The following is a 16,142-nucleotide window of genomic DNA, read 5'->3' as shown; positions in this document are numbered from 1 at the left end:
CCCAAAAGCTCCATCATGCAGCCAGCCACCACCAGTGCTGTCACCCACTGGCTTTGTAGCCACTGCAGGGGTGCGCACAGCAGCTCATTGGCTCCACATGCAGTTCCATCTTCATGTCTCTCCTCTCCCACCCAGAATGGGCAGAGCCATGTCCACCATGTGTCCAGCCATGTGCAGCGTCTCTCGTGCCATGGGAGCGTGGCACCCCCAGTGCCCAGCTGGTGGGACCAGCGCAAGCAAGCTAAAGAGTGGAGGGAGCTGCCAGTTTCTGCTCTAACAGCCTGGCTTCAGTCTCTTGGAAATGCATCATCTGTGGAATAAAATCCTGCCTTCAGCTGCCAGTCTCTCAATGAGGCGGAATTCGATGTCAGCGTCATGAATCCTTGTCCTGCGGAAGGCTCCGGACCAGCGGTTTTTCTCCCAGTAGTGGTGCCAGTTCCCTTCGGTGTCTGCTCCGAAGCCAAACACGGAGACCTGCACACGGCAGCAAAAGCCATCGCTGCAGGGCACTGGGCTGGAGCACACATGCACAGGCAAAGCAGTGATGGCACGGCAGCAGCGCCCGGACCCGTGGGTACACTCACACTCACCTGCTGGCAGGCATGCAGGGCGAAGAGCAGGGCCGTGAAGCCGGTGGAGGGGTATCGCCCGTGGTGCTGTGTCCAGTTGTCATGGATGTACTTGAGGAAAGCTGGGCTCAGGATCAGCACCTGAGTGGGGAGTGGAGGAGCCATCAAGTGCTCACCATGCTGTGACAGGACAGCCAGCCCCTGCCACCAGTGCAGCTCCTGCTCACTGGCTCTGCCCACATCCTGAAAACCAAGCCTGAGCTCTGCCCAGGCAGCTCTGAGTGCCCCATAGGAGCTGGAGCCCTTACCTTGTTTCTGTCTGCTTTGATGAACCGTTTCACTCTCATGTATGTGCTGCAAGAGCCAGAGGACAGCAGTGAGCAGGGGCAGTCCTGCTGCTGGGGCCTCTGCTTTGGAGGCAGCCCTGCAGTGGGGACAGCCGCCATCCCACCCATGCCCACAAACTGCAGTACAGAGGGATGCAAGGACTCTCACACAGGGGCCGTTTGGTCTCACCAGGACCATGGTGCCCCACTGAGGCACCAGGGTCTCCAGGACCACCCCACACCATCCCCAGGGGCTCCAGCACTATTCCCCACAGCCAACGCACTGTGTGAGCTCTCCAGTGGAGAAGGCGCTGGCCACCCACTGCAGGTCCAATGGCTTGAAGGGGATGAGGACGAGGTGGACGCCAGGCTCAAGGTCCACTGCGCTCTCTGGGTACATGAAGTGATGGGTTGTTCTCATGCCTACATCCAGCTCAAAGCCAGCAGTCTTTGCCCTGTTCATCCTGGAGGACAACAGGAAGGCACATCCTAAAACAAAGGTGCACGCCATGCTGGTCCCAGGCTGCCAGTCCCGCCAGGCAAGGACACCAGGTCACCCCGGCCAGCAGCAAAGAGGGGACATGAGTGACTCAGGATGGCTGGAGGCTGGGGCACGCCAGGGTCCTGGGGAGACAGGGAGAGCCCAAACCCTTCAGGTCACCCACCTCAGCACCCAGTCGTGCGCATCAATCCGCAGCCCATGGCCAGAGCCCTTCAGCCACCCGGAGTTCCCCACCACTGCACAAGTCCTGCAGTGATTCGGGTCCCACACGCTGCCGGTTGGAGCCGGGAGCACAGTGAAGAGTTGCCAAAATATGGCCTGGAGCTGGACACCCCTCGAGGGACCCTGCAGTGTCTGCAGGGGGAAAGGGCAGAGACAAGCAGCATCAGCCCCCAGCCAGTGCCCAGAAAGTGGGGGGAGCCCTGCTCCTCCCAGAAAAGCCCTGGGAAAGGCACAGAAAAACCCAATGGGATGTTACGAAACGGGTGCAGGACAGCTCTGAGATGGCGTGGGGGATAGTGATTCCTTGCACCCGCTTAGTCCCTGCTTTTAATCTTGGTCCTGCCCATCACAGACAGACCCAGGGAGAGCCCCGATCTCCCGCCCATGCCCCTACTCACCAGCCACCACTGAACCACGTCGGAGGAGAGCTCATGGGCTGTGCCTGTCAGCAGAGGCCCTATCGTCGTGTTGTAGCGGGCATTGAACCATGTGGAGCCGTTGGTGCTGGTGGTGCAGTAGGCAGCAGGGGTGTCAAGGTGGGAAGGAGCCTGAGGGAAGGGGCTGATGCCACCCCTGGGGGCTTGGAAGCATTGCCACAGGACCAGCAGCAAGCACAGGGCCAGCACCACCTGCGTGCGCCTCTGGCACAGCATCCTCACACCATCTGCAGTGAGATGTCACAAGGACCAGTGGCAGCAGCACCACTGGACCCCTTCCCACCCATCCTCCCTGCCCAGCCTCCCGGGACATCCCTTGGCTGCTCACCAGTACTGCAGGGGACCTGAATTAGTCTGGTTCTCATTTCCTTTTCAAACAAACAGCTTTATTGCTGTGCTCTGCTTCTGGCACTGTCACAGTTACCCAGTCTGGGCAGAGCTGGCTGGCAGCACATGCTGTACAAGGAGCTGCTCTTTGCCTGTGACACTTTTAGGGTCTGCAGATTGACCCCTGAACAAGCAGCAAAGCATCATCACCCCTATCGCCAGCCAGACCCCTCCAGAGCAGCAGCCCTCCCTCTGCCCATGGAGCAGCTCCTCTGCTGTAAAGCCCTGCCACCTTCTCCCTTGCACACCAGCACCAGGGAGCAGCCTCTGGGCACAGAAGCCCCTTGGCCTCCCCACTGTGACTGCGCTGGTGGCAAATCACCCCCTTCTCAGCCTGGGGATCTGCAGCTTTGAGGGCGCTGAGCCATTGCCAGGAGGCAGGAGCAGGAGGGACCAACTGCTGTCTGTATGCAAGAACCCGTCTTAAGTACCCGTGATTATGTGACATTTCTGTTCTCCATCTGAAAGCACTTAAGTAAACCTAAAGTCAGACTGAAAAAGGTTTTCTTGTCCTCAGGGAGTTCACAAAGTGCTCAGCCTCTCAGGACCTGCCTCCTGTGGGCCAAGGAAAGTGTGAGAAGAAGGGATGTGGGGACAGCCTCCATTCTGGGGAGAGATGAAGAAGCACGAAGGGTGTCCTGTCTCTGCTGGGGAAGCTGAAGGAGAGAAACCCGCTCCCGCCTTTACCCTCTGCTCCCCCCCGTCGCCAGGGTGCCGCGGTTCCTGCAGCACAGAGGTACCTGCTTGCCGTGGTATCCAACCAACCGCACTCAAACAGGAGCCGCAGGACACACACCTGACAGCAAAGCTGCTGCTCCCGGTGCCCAAACAGAGAAGAAGCAGGAGATGGTGGGGAGCGGTTGGATGATTCTGGGTCACCACAGCAGGCAGTGCTGCAAGTCTGCCCTTCCAAAACACAACTGAAGCGCCAGCTTTTCTTGAAGAGAAGCACAAACAAGTTATCACCACTGCACCGGAGACACAGGCGTGGGTGCTCCCGAGCAGGAAGCAGCTCTGAAACGTCACCTCCTCACCCGCAGGCTTGGGGGGACCCTGAAAGGCCTCCAGTGCCCTCTCTGCTGGAGGCTGCATGGCCGGCGCCAGCAGCTCCATTAAGCCCTGAGCCAAGGGACCCAGGCAGCACAGTGAATATTTCACGAAGCTCTTTGCAGTCACCATCCTTTGGGAGGGCAGCGCTCTGCCAGGCAGGGCTGAGCAGCACATCCCCTGTCTGTGCCCCTGTGCAGCCCCTGCTCCATGGATGGGACCCACCCCCCCATGAAACACTGCTGAATCACCTCCTTCCCCCTGCCCCGTGCCCACAAGTGCCCTCGCCTTGGGGTTCCCCAGCCTGGTGCCATCAACCACAAGCCACTGCCGCTGCCTCTGCCCCAAAGGACATGGCCAGGAGCTCCCCAGGCCCTGCAGCCAGGAAAGAGACCCCAGCCAAGTGTCCCCAGGGCCCCTCACCTCCCTGGAGGAAGCACTGCTGAGCCAGGTGAAGGGGATGCTCCTGAGCTCTGTGGCCTTGCCAGCGCTTGTTGCAAGCTGCAAAATTCACCACGGGAAGAGGAAGTGTTGCATCATTACGTGGCAGAAAACAGAGCCTCGGGGCGAATGGCACAGTGAGGTCAGAGCTGCTGTCCCTCCTGCATGGCACCCGTCACCCTGGTGTCTCACTGCAGCCCCAGCACACCATGGCAGCCACTGGTCCTGCTGGATTTGGATGCCCTGGCCATGTTCGCAGGGCTGAATCAGGAAATTCATCATTGCAATGCTCGTCTGAGGGTGGCAGAAGCTGCACAGAGTGGAACTGCCCTCCTGGGCCTGAGGGTCATAGAATCATAGACAGTTAGGGTTGGAAAAGCCCTTAAGATCATCCAGTTCCCACCCCCTGCCATGCAGGACAGGGACACCACGCACTAGACTATGTCACCCAAGACTCTGTCCAACCTGGCCTTGAACAGTGCCAGGGATGGAGCATCTCCTGCAGACACTGACACCAGCAATATGAAGGTCTCAGTCAGCTGGTTTCTTTTCCTCACCTGAATGGGATTTGGGCTCAGAGAGGACAGAGAAAAGCTGTGATATGTGCCTCAGCAATGGGGAAAACACAGCCTGTGGGGAAAAGCCATGTGAGCTGAACTGTGAGTAATGCTATCCAAGGGGAGGTCAGTCCTCTTTGCTCTCATGTCTGAGAGGAGGTTTAGTGCCTGAGGGAGGGTGGTGAAGAGGAAGGTGTAATATCTCAAACCAGAGCAGCCCCAAAGACCAAAGAGACGGTGCTTATTGGTAGCGGGCTCAAAGGGCCTCTTCGCCATTGCCGGAGGGGGGGACAGGCACCAGAGGAGCAATGCCCTGGGCTGCCGCAGAGCACATTTTATGGAGCACAGTGAAAGCCGGGAGGGAGGAATTCGGGATGGCTCAAGCGCCACAGGGTGGTGCTGGCTCCACAGCACTTGCTCGCTCTCATCTTGTTTCTATTTCCCACCTAGCTGTTGCATTGGGAGCAACAGCAGTTGGTAGTGATGTCCAAACCCCAGATTCACTTGCAACTGCTTGAACTCATGGCCGCAGATTGGCATTAATTTATCAGACCCGACCGAGTCAGTAATGTCATGTGAAAGAAAACTGCATTCAACAACTATTTATATTGCAATAGCATACACTGAGTGAGCTCAGCCCTCAGCAGAGGCCCCTTTGCCAGGGGTTCGCATGCCAGCTCCAGAGCCTCCGCCCCCAGCTCCCCATCCTGCTCTGCTTGAGATGATGCATGAGCCAAGTCTGCCAGGTCTCTGTGGCTCACGGCAGACTCCCTGGCTGACACTGCATGGTGAGCACGGTGGTTTTAAGCTCCCTGCGGGCAAAGGGGGAGTTAAAGCTTGTGTGCGGATTGAAGGATTTATCTTCCAGCCTTTCAGAAAGCCTCCAAGAAGAGGTTTGTGGAGGGAGCAGGGTGGTGGGTGCTGGTGGGACATGGCCCTCTTGGAAGTGAGGAATGATAGGAAGCAAACAGGAACTTTTGGGGTCTCTTGATTTTTCAGATACAGGGGAGCTGGGGTCTTCCCTGGGATTTGGGGTGGGGAGAGACAAATTCAGCCCATGTCTCCTGCATGGTGATGCAGGGCTCGATGCTCAAGACCAAAGAGCTGGTCTTAAAGTAGGGCCAACACCAGGCACTCTCTGAGGTGTGTGCAGTACAGCAGGAGCTCTGTACAGCTCCAGCCATTCCTTTTGTGTGGGAACTACCTGCAAAACAGCAGGACTCCTGGGCACAGGGAAAAACGTGGGAAGAGCCCCATGAGCTGAAATCCCACAGCACATGCTCCTGGAATAAGGTTCAGTAAAGGCAAGGGGGGAATTCCTTCCCGTACAGCAGCCATTGGATGGGTAGGAACTGCTGATATCTTTCAAATGGCTTTAAGTAGCTCAGTGTAATGGGACTGGTTTTATCCTTTTACTCTTTGCCTAGGGGAGGGTTGAGCTTTATCCTGCCTTGTGAGCTTGAGAAATTTATGTAGCTAACTTTCTGTTGTTCGGGCTGATTTCCTTTCCTTTGGGTGCCTTCACGGACTGATTTCCTTCATCTTTTCCTTCCCTGGCACCATTTCAGTGTGTTCTTCTGCCCTGCAGAGTTTCAGTCACTGTTGTCACAGAGGAGAGCAATGATGAAAATTGATCTTTTCTGAGCACATACCTGTTTCTAAGGCTGATGCATGGAGGATCCTTCAGCCCTACTTTTGCTTTGGTTATGTGTGGAAGAGGGATGCTGTGGCAATAAGCTAAAGCCCAGTTAAAACCCAGCATTTCACTGATCTATAGCAGCTCTGCATCGTGGACTCTTCCACAAAGATATTATCCAGGTGCCAGGGGAGAGCAGGGAGCAACGCATGGGAGAACAGGGATCACTCCACTCACTATCTATTTCCCGATTCTTTTATGCTGTTCGCACCAACAAGAGGCTTTTCTTAGCTGTGTCTCTGCTTAAAGGTGTTTAAGATATCGTTAGTTCATCACTGAGTTTCCAAAGGCAAGGCTCTGCTGCTGGGAATGCAGTTGGACCTCCTGTCCTGATTTCAGCTATAACAGTCATTTTTCTTCCTAGTAGCTGCTGCAGTGCTGTGTTTCAGCTTTATCTGAGAACAATACTGGTTGATAACACACTGATGGTTTTAGTTGTTGCTAAGTAATATTTATTCTGATCAAGGACTTTTCAGTCTTATGCTTTGCCAGTGAGGAGGGGCACAAGAAGCTGGGAGGGAGCAGAGACAGGACACCTGACCCAAACTAACCAAAGGGATATTCCATACCACAGCTCGTCATGCCCAGTATAAAAACTGAGGGGAGCTGGTTGGGAAGAGCCTATTGCTGCTTGGGTCAGGCTGGGTATCTGTCGGCAGGTGGTGATCAATTGTATTGTGCATCACTTACTTAACGTTTCCTGAGCTTTCGTTTCTTCTCTTGCTTCTTCCTATTATTATTATTGTTATTGTTGGTATTCTTTCTATTATCACTATATTTTACTTTATGTTAGTTGTTAACTGAAGTTAATAGCAGCTGAAGGTGAGTGAGCAGCTGCATGGCGCAGAGTCTAAACCAGCTCCCCGTGTGTGCGTCTTCCCTCCTCCCATCCAGCTGCACTTTCTGCTGCAAGCATCCCCTGTGCTTCAGCAGCAGGAAGCTGGCAGCATCACAACAAGGTGGGAAAAACCCCTTTTTATCCAGGTAATTTTCCAGGTAGAGCCCAGGGTCTCTCTGGTGCCCATGCAAAAGCTCCTCCTGGCAGTGCAGGCAGGAGCACCATGTCACCCTGCCCACACCATCGCTCCGTGCTCTGGCTCTTGACCATGAGCTGAGCCTCTGCTTTACAAATGAGTGTGCAAAAAACCTGTGAGCCTAACACAGCTTCCCAGGAAGTTGTTCTGCAGCCTCTGCAGATGAACTCGCTTTCCACTCAGCTTAAGGCCTGGGTAAAGAACTAATTATTTGGACCTAAGCTTAAAACTGTTTCCACAAAGATGGATTTGTGACTCTTGCCAGCTTCCCCCTAGAGTATTGCAGCCTCATTTTGTTCCTCATGAACTTCCGCTGAGGTGTAAAATAACAACAATATCGAGCACTGAAATCGCTGAAGGATGGATTAAATTAAAATGCAATCAGTCCGAAAGACCCTCTGTCTGCAAGCATTAGGGTGCCCCGGGAGTGGGCAGCCTGTGCGGGATCACCCAGCCTGGCCAGACGCTTTGTCTTCATCAGGAAACTGCGTTTCTTGGGCAGAGAGATCACTTTATCAGCTGCCAAGTGTGTTCTGCGGGTGCCTTGGCATCACCCTGCCTAGGCCAGAACTCACTCTAGGAAAAGCTACATAAACCCATAACAAAATAAAACAGAGATGGCAACGCGTATTTTAAGGTCTACAGCACATTACCAGGGAGGAATTGCTTCTGACTTGCCGTCTCTGTGTGGACTTTAAATCACAACTTGAGAAGAAAGCCCTGTCTGGGGGCTGTTAATGTGTGTTAGTGTAGGATTTAGCATAGCAGGGCTCCAATCCCCACTGAGACTTTCGAGAATAAGCTGCTATTAACAACTAGAACACAGCCCAAGGGGTGATTTTCAGGCATTTGAAATACCCTGGACCACAGCCTTGCAGCCCTCTCACAGCCTGGAGACAGGGCTGGGTCCTGCTCTGTTCCTTGTCCTGCTGAGGCTTTCACCCTGGGGTCCAACACTGCTCCTCCATTCACCCCATGCCACCATGTCTCACTTGCAGGGAAAACAGGGGTTATTTCTCCAGCAGTGACGCTGGGCTCTGGTGGGATGCTGGATGGTAACCTCATAGGAAACAAGTCGTTTCACAACTGCCACTGCGAGGAGACATTGGGTTCCTTGTGGTTCCTTGTAGCTGGCTCTAAATCCTCTTGGAGGTTCTGTCCTTGCTCATGGCATGTTTAAGGTCTCTGCCATGGAGACATATTTTTGCCTATATAAATTCTTGTTTATCTGCTCCTTGAATGAAGTGCCTGAGCTGACAAAGCTCTTCTTTGGTCCCTTATTTGTCACAAAAAGTGCAGGGACTTAATTCTCTTTCTGGCTGTGTTTAATTTAGCTGCTCCTCATCAATGCGTTCAGTGATCCGTGCAGAGCAGAAGAGAAGCAGGAAAGGGAATGCTGGCATCACAGGGGTGTTTTTTCCTAGAAACCCTATTAAAAAGACAGCTCCTTTCTGGAGAAGACCCAGTGTTGCCTTCTGCTTCATGCTCAGCCCCAAAAGGAACCTCAGCATTATTCAGCCGTGCTTATTAGGATGCTTTGAGAAAAGTGATCCTTGAGGATCCTGCCCTGATACACTCCTGCAGAAGGTAGGCTGAGCCTGGCCTTGGCCCTTTGGCTGCTCATCTGTGTTGTCCTGAGGCAATGAAATGAAGAGTTTCTCTTAAAAAAAGCCTTCTTCTGCCTTGGCTGAAGTCTGTAGGTTTACTGCAGCCTCTCCCAAGAAGGAGGGAGCCCAGATGAAGGGGACTGAGCTTCCATCTGCAGAGGGGTGGCATGGCCACGGCTCCCGCAGTGACTGGACATAACTTCCAGTTCTCTGCAGTCTCACTTTCCGGTTGTTTTGCTAAGTCTGGTGGAAAAGTTTTTTCTTTTTTTAGGGCTGTTTTGGGCTTGTGTCCTGATATATTTATTTGTGAAAAGGTTGCTGAACAGAAACGGTGCTTTCTTTGCAAAATGGGAAGTTGAGTGGGTCCCCCCTTCTGTTGCACATGCAATTGTCTCAGTGCCACCAGGGTCCTTCTGCAAAGTGTAAGGACAAAGAAGGGTGACAAGCAGTGAGCTGAAGCAGAACAAATGGAAACCCAAGATGCTCAGTGAAATATTTAGTGAAACGTTTTGAGCAAGGAAAAGGTTGTTCCTTTTCTATTTATTATAAGGTTTGGAAGTGAGGCACTGCCTGACTGCAGATGGCTAAATACCTGTGGTAAAGCCATGCTTTCTGTTTGCACACTTCCTTGCGTTAAGACAGGGGAAGATGAGAATAATACTTCTAATCAGAGGCACTTAGGTAATAGAAGTCTGCTGTACATGCATGTTTTCCTGCTCTGATGTACTCAGGAGAGTATTTCAGCCAGGGCTGGTAGCTGGGGTGATGCACAGCACATGGTCGTGGTGGCATCTCGCATGGGCAGACCCTCCTGGGGAGCTGAGGTAATGGAGGTTTCATGTCAGCCTTGTCCCGGGTCCCCCGAGCCAGCACGGCCACTGCTCTGCAGCAATGTGTGCTTGTTCTGGGATGGGTATTTGCTGTTGGCTGCGTGTCTTTTACAAGGGCACAAATGTAATGTCAAAAGAAACCACTTTGGTAATGTACTAAAAGTTAAATATTTTATGCAGTACTATAGTGATGTGATGTATTTCCTCCTTGACATACTTTGTTTTTTGCCTGAGGTCTGGGATTCGGGGCTGTTTGTAGAGCTGGATTCTTACATCCTCTCCTCCCCAGCGTCTTCTGTGCCTTTTTCTCAAGATGCTGAATTTCTTTCTGTCCCTACAAAATGCTAAAAGCAACTCAGTTCCCAGAAAAAAGTGAATTATGATTATATGATGGTTATTGTTTTAAGCTCCTGGGATCAATAGTACTGTATTAAAGCAAGGTATTTGCTCCTTCTCGAGGTGTAATGTGAAAGGAGATTGATGATGATAAATGTTTGGCAGGGACCTCAGCTGGGGAACAGCTAGAAGGCACAGGCCAGTGAGTCTTCACATAGATGTATAGACATATATGTCTGCTTTGCACTTACTGGTACCCCAGCTGTAAAAACTGGGTGATGAGTGACTGCTTTAGCAACTTCAGCATAGGCATTTGCAAGGCAGTGTGCACTCTGGAAAGCTCAGGCTGTAAACCAAGGATATAAAAAGTATTCAACATCTTTAAGTAATCAGCAAAGCCTTTGCCTTTGACCGAACCTGAAGCAATTACACAGCACCAACATCATGGTCTCACCAGCACAAGACATCGTCAGCAGTGTCTGGCACTGGATTTTATCCCATCCCTTACATTCAACTGGGGAAAGCTGTGTGGGATATGGCAGGACACCTCATCCCCACCTTGCTTGTGCCACAGAGGTTGATGGGATGTTAAACCCCTGATGCAAAGGGCTGGGTATTGTGTGCAGAGCAATAAGGGCTCAAACTGCATTTTTGCAGAGGACTATAAATGCTCTCGCATTACCTGGTGGTTACATTCCAATCAATGTGGTTTTCACAGAGCAGGATTAGTTATGTTACCTTTTGTACTCCAAGGTAACTCAAAGTACTTCATAAAGTAATGAGTTCAGCTATAGATAGCACAGGTTAATGGCATGGCCATTATGTGCTCAGTGATAAAGCTTCCATGCAGCCTCAGATACTATAAATCTGGTTTATTAAGAATGGAGATATTGACAGAGACCCGATTCTGCCTTATTCCTTCTGCAGCCTCCCAGGGATTTCTGACAATCCACTTCTGGCAGCTTCCAGCACAGATAGAGAGACTTTAATCTCTCAGAGGAAAACTGCTATTCTGGGGCGAGCATTAACCCATTGATTTATGTTTGCAAACATTTGCAAGTGTTTGGGGGCTAAAATGGAGCCAGGAAAGCATAAACCAGAGGTGCTGTGCTAATTCTTCAAACCAAGAGAGGTTGGAAGTACTTTGAACTGAGGGTGACCAGGCTGGCCAGCCCAGCTCTTCATCCTTGCCCTCTGATCTCCCAGCCTGAGCATCGTGCCCCTCTGCCCAGCTCTGTTTAACAGCCGCTGGGTGTTAGGTGAGTATTCTTTGATATCTTTATTACCAGATTTAAAGGTAGATCCTGCTCCTCCCAGTTAGCCGGGGAGGGGCAGGTTCCCTTTTGCTGCAGGTGGAAATGACCCTTCCTAAAGCAACCGGGTCACTAATTAATGCAAACCCATGGTGTTGCTTGAAGCTTCCAACCCTGTCAACTGAGCACAGCTCACCAAAGCCCCCAGGCATTTCAGAAAAGCTTTGGGGTCATTTGGGTTAGGCTGGATTAAAAAGGTGGATGAAAGATGTTGACCGAGGCATCCTTTTTCCCACTCCTCTTATCTCCATCAAGAGGGGGCTGAGTGGGCAATGGCAGGGAGGGCAAACCCAGCAGCAAGACATGGCCTTGCAGAAAGAACCCAGGAGTATCCAGGAGGTTGCATTGGACTTACTTTTCAGCCCTCGCTATGGCACGGGGCCCTTGTCGCTGGGTTGGAGGTGTGCTAGATTGCAGCCCAGTCCTCGTGCCCACTGCAGGAACACTCTGCCACTCCCCACAGCCACCCGCTGCTGCTGTCTCCCCACTTGCAGAACAGCATTGCAGCAAAAAAAGAACCTAAAAAAGAATATTCTCATTAAAGGAAGAAGGTGGGGAAGGGGGGGGCAAGGTGACGAGCAGGGAGATGGATGGTGCTGTGGTGCTGAGACGAGTGTGGAGAAGCTGTACCTTAATCATTGAGGGGGGAGGGGGAAAAATCCCACAGCTCTATCAGGAGAAAGCATTTGCTGGTGTGAAACGATGCCGCAAAGGCCCTGGTGTGCCTGTAGCTCGGTTGCTGCTCGGGACCTGGTCTGGTCCCAGCTCTCAGGCTCCATTGTTCAGGATGGGAACATCCAACCACCCTCCCCTTGACATGCAGTGCCCTCCCTGCTCTGCAGCGACCTGCGCATCTTTAATGTTTCATTAATTCTGTCCCCCCCGTGCCCGGGATCTGCCCAGGTGGGAAAGGAGAACATCGTAAATAACACCCTGAGCATCGCTGCTTTCATCTGAGCAGAGTGCAGCACCCATGTGAGTGCTGGTCCCTTTGGGCACCTTTGAGTACCCTTGTCCTAGGTGCCTTTCCATTTACACTGGGATTATGAGGGATGCTGCTGCTCTGGCTCGTGTTTATGGCACGGTGCTGCTGTGGCTGGAAGGAGAAGTGCTGGGAGTATTTTCAAGGTAACTGGTCAAAGAACTCAGCTGGACACGCAGTTCCCACAGCTGTCCATGTGTTCCAGTGTCCCCTGTCTATCCCACACACATCTTGGTCCTTTGAAGCACTTTTAACCCTGCTTGGAAGAGGGAGAGTGATTGCTGCACAGTACAGCTGTCCATGGGGTCTTCTTCATGATTAATATTTTGACTATTACCATTACTAATAGTACTATTAATACTATTAATGCTATTACTGATAATAACAACAACAACAAAAGAAGCCAAAGCTCAGTCTCAAGGCTCCTGTTAGCACCAGTACACACTAGCACTGGGCAGAAGGGAAGCTGGACATGTTCTTAGCTGAAGCACTCTCCTGCTCACATGCAGGAGCTCTGGGCATCAGTAGTTAGAGCTGAGCAAATTGATCTTTACAGGTGGAATGAAATTTGCAAATGGGACAGCTTCATCAGTGGTTAATAAAAACCTAGTGCTGCCTCTGTTTTGACAATAGAATACATAGAAAAGTTTTGTTTGGTCTCTATTGTCTTACCTAAAACTGCTTAATTTGGGTTTTGGTTAAAAAAACCTGCTGTCTATAGAAAGATGTGTATATGTGTGGGTAATGGTGTTGGTAATGGAAAGGCTTTAGTCTGGACAACAAAGAAAAGTTCAGTTGTTTAGTTAATGAAGGAAAAAAAGGTAATCCCCGTGTGCATTGGTTTGATCTGACCCAAATTCTACTGCAAATTATGGCATCTGCCTTTGACTTGAGAGAAGAAAACCTAGCCAACCCAAGCGGCTATAATAATAACTGTAATAGTAATTGTTATTACTTTTAATTTTGGTACAGAAATCCATGGATTTAGGGGAGGGCAGCTGTTTCCATCAGCTTTGTAAAACTATTCACAATGGTCAAAGTTAAGCACGCAGCTAAATCATTTGAGGAACAAGAATTTCTGCAGGCAGGTAAGAGCCTAATAATGTGATGATGAGGGCCCAGACTTCCACAGGTAGATAGCAGAAACTAATATTTGTGATGCAACAGTCTTGCATTATTCAATAGTTAAAGATGATTCTAAGAAAGAGAACAGCTTGAGAATTAGCAAAACTAGCAATGAAATATTCTTAGCTGACTCTGGGGGGAAGGAAATTGCCATGTACAGGATTTGCATTCATCTTAATGTTCATTAAAAATGAGACAGCACTGCTTTTCGTCGTGCTCGGCTGGAATAGGTCCATGCCCTGCTGGAACTGTGTCCCCTCCCTGGCCCCTGCTCAGCTCCAGGACCTGCTGAGATCTCTCACTACTCATGTGAGTTGTTGTTGGGGTGAGGGTGATGGGAACCCAACCAGCCGCTCAGGCCGTGCAGGACAATGTGAGTGCTGCTGCCAGTGCTAATTGCATGGCTTTGCTCCTGCATGCGCAGAGACGATGGAGAAATACAAGTGGGAGCAGCCAGCTCAGGCTTCCTCCTCTGGGCATCAGCTGGCCCAGGGTGCTCGGTCATTCCCTAAACATTTTTGAACCATTCTGGGCAGCAGAAGGGCTGGCTGCTCTTGGGAGTGCTGCAGCTCGCATACAGAGCTGCAGGGCAGCGGGTAGGGGAAGGGGCTGAATGTCCTAGTGCAGCAGCCATGGGGACTACCAATGTGCTAGTAAAGACCCTAGAATGTGCCTGAATTGCGCTAACACACTAAGATCTTGTGTTACAGGAGCAAAATCACCACCCAACTGATGTGCACCAACAGCTCAGTGCAGCACAAATGTGTCTGCATGGGGGTGTGAGAGGAAGTGCTGCTTGAAATGACAAGGGCTGGGGGCAAGACATATTCTTGCTGTAAGGAATTAAAAACACACACAGAAGCATTCGAGACCTCCCAAACTCCCACTGATATCTGCACATGTAAGACCCACACCTGCCACCAGGCTACCATTTACCAGTCACTGCAAGGGTATGTAAGTGTGCCATTAGTGATGAATGAGCTGGGATGGGCATGTGGGGAAGGAAAAGGAAATAAGAAACATGAAAATAATAAACAAACTAAAAAAGCAAGTGAGACTATTCAAAAGGGGGACTTTATTTTTATTACACTGAAGCCAGACGTCAGTGCACCAGTTCAGCTTTGATACACAATAAATCAGCAAACCCGTCACTCAGTTTGGAAACCAAGATTGCAGTGGCACTAAAAACACACTGAAAACATTGACTTTCTTCCTTTTTGATATTTTTTTTCTTTTTTTCCTCTTTAGTTTTTGGTACAAAAATGATACAAACGACAATACAAAAGATTTGTGCTGTTGACGGTTACAAAAAAAGGTTTTTGAACTGGGTTAACGGATGCAAACTGCTTTTGCGCTTCAGCGTGAATACAGCGGAACAGCAGAAGTCTTCCTTGAGAACAACCACAGTCATGCGGGCTGCTACACAGCTTCTCCATCGGAAAAGGAAACATGCAAAATCAGAATTGAAAGAAGAGAAAGTGCTCCAGTTACACATCTATATGTTCTTGTTGCTTTTTGCCCCTATTTGATTTGTAGCTTCAAGCACTAACTACATTATGTACACAGGGTGTGAGCAATTGCTTATGGGGTCGGTGTTTACTGGAAAGAACTTTTATTTTCCCCATGGAACAGAGTTAACTTTGTGTGGGAGACACCTACGTTGTCTAGCTGCTGCTTTAAACATATGCATTCCTCGTTATACAGCGTTCCCCCCTCCCCATTTTTTTTCCCCACACTACAATGAAGAGCTCCAGAAGACATCACAAATAAAAGTCCCATATTTTACCTTTAATATGGGGTTTTTTTGAGACTAAACGAAGTTGCGATCTTGGCATATTGTGTTGTACAGACCCTGCACTGACCAATACTGCTCTCCAATGCCTGACCATCTACCCTATGCAAAGCAGTTGCAGATGATACAGCCATTTCCTAGAGTCCCACTTATTCCTGGAGGCTGGATTTTGGCACAACTACCCCTAAAACTCCTATGAGAGAGGCTCAAAGTGGCTCAGCTGCAGGTGAGTGAACTCCCCACCACCACCTTACATCCACCAATGGCATTGCCTGGTCCAACAAGAAAGGAAAGAAATACAAAATATGGAAAACTGCAAACCCAGAAGCCAAACTATGACTAGCACATAGGACACCTAGAACAGACTTGCCTGGTCACTGCCATTAATTACCTGCTGAGTCTCCTCTTTGCCTCACAAAGCATTTCCGTCGCTGATGCTTTTCCCTGTTTACAGGCTACATAACAAATAGGCTGCCCCGAGGTGCGGGCCATGCTCTGCCAGCATCGGACCTGCATGGTCCTTGCCTTGGTGATGTGCAGTTTTCACGCCTACGAGGTGTCCAGTGTGCCCCAACGCCCTGGCAGTTCACTGTCCCATCCCTTAGCGTGGAGAGCTCTTGTGGTGTCCCCTGGCACTGCTATGGGCTACGGCAGTGACAGTGGCATTTTGGGAATGGACTCCCTTCCACCTGCCTGAAAGCAAGTCCTTCCCCGCCGCCGCATGGTGTGCAGAGTGGGGACTTGCATGTGCGGGCACCGCTTCTTCAATGAAAGTTTAATGCTTTAGTTTAGATTAGTTGGAGAGCAAGGATTGTGGTCTCAATGCATTAACCACTTCTGCGGCCTGAATCGTACCTTCAGAGTTGCCGTTTCCCTACCCTGGCTCCTTGTAAGCCACTGTCACCTCCAGCAGTGAATGGCAATGGCAAATGAGGATCA

General features: G+C 50.8%; 1 protein-coding gene across 1 annotated transcript; it reads right to left on the bottom strand.

Moving 5' to 3' along the window:
- Nucleotides 1-277: 277 nt before the first annotated feature.
- On the bottom strand, nt 278-3,992 carry LOC308226358 (CMP-N-acetylneuraminate-beta-galactosamide-alpha-2,3-sialyltransferase 2-like). Its single transcript, XM_080628018.1, has 8 exons — nt 3,914-3,992; nt 3,184-3,380; nt 2,018-2,283; nt 1,561-1,751; nt 1,180-1,359; nt 878-923; nt 591-710; nt 278-474 (listed from the first exon to the last, which is right to left on the bottom strand). Exons 3-8 carry the CDS (start codon nt 2,270-2,272, stop codon nt 307-309), a joined length of 960 nt encoding a protein of 319 aa, XP_080484144.1. The 5' UTR covers nt 2,273-2,283; nt 3,184-3,380; nt 3,914-3,992; the 3' UTR covers nt 278-306.
- Between the last annotated feature and the right edge of the window lie 12,150 nt (nt 3,993-16,142).

Source organism: Psittacula echo (genome assembly GCF_963264785.1).
Source record: "Psittacula echo genome assembly, chromosome: 12".
NCBI lineage: Eukaryota > Metazoa > Chordata > Aves > Psittaciformes > Psittacidae > Psittacula > Psittacula echo.
The sequence above is the reverse complement of the archived record's forward strand: the minus strand, read 5'-3'. Positions and strand labels throughout refer to the sequence as shown.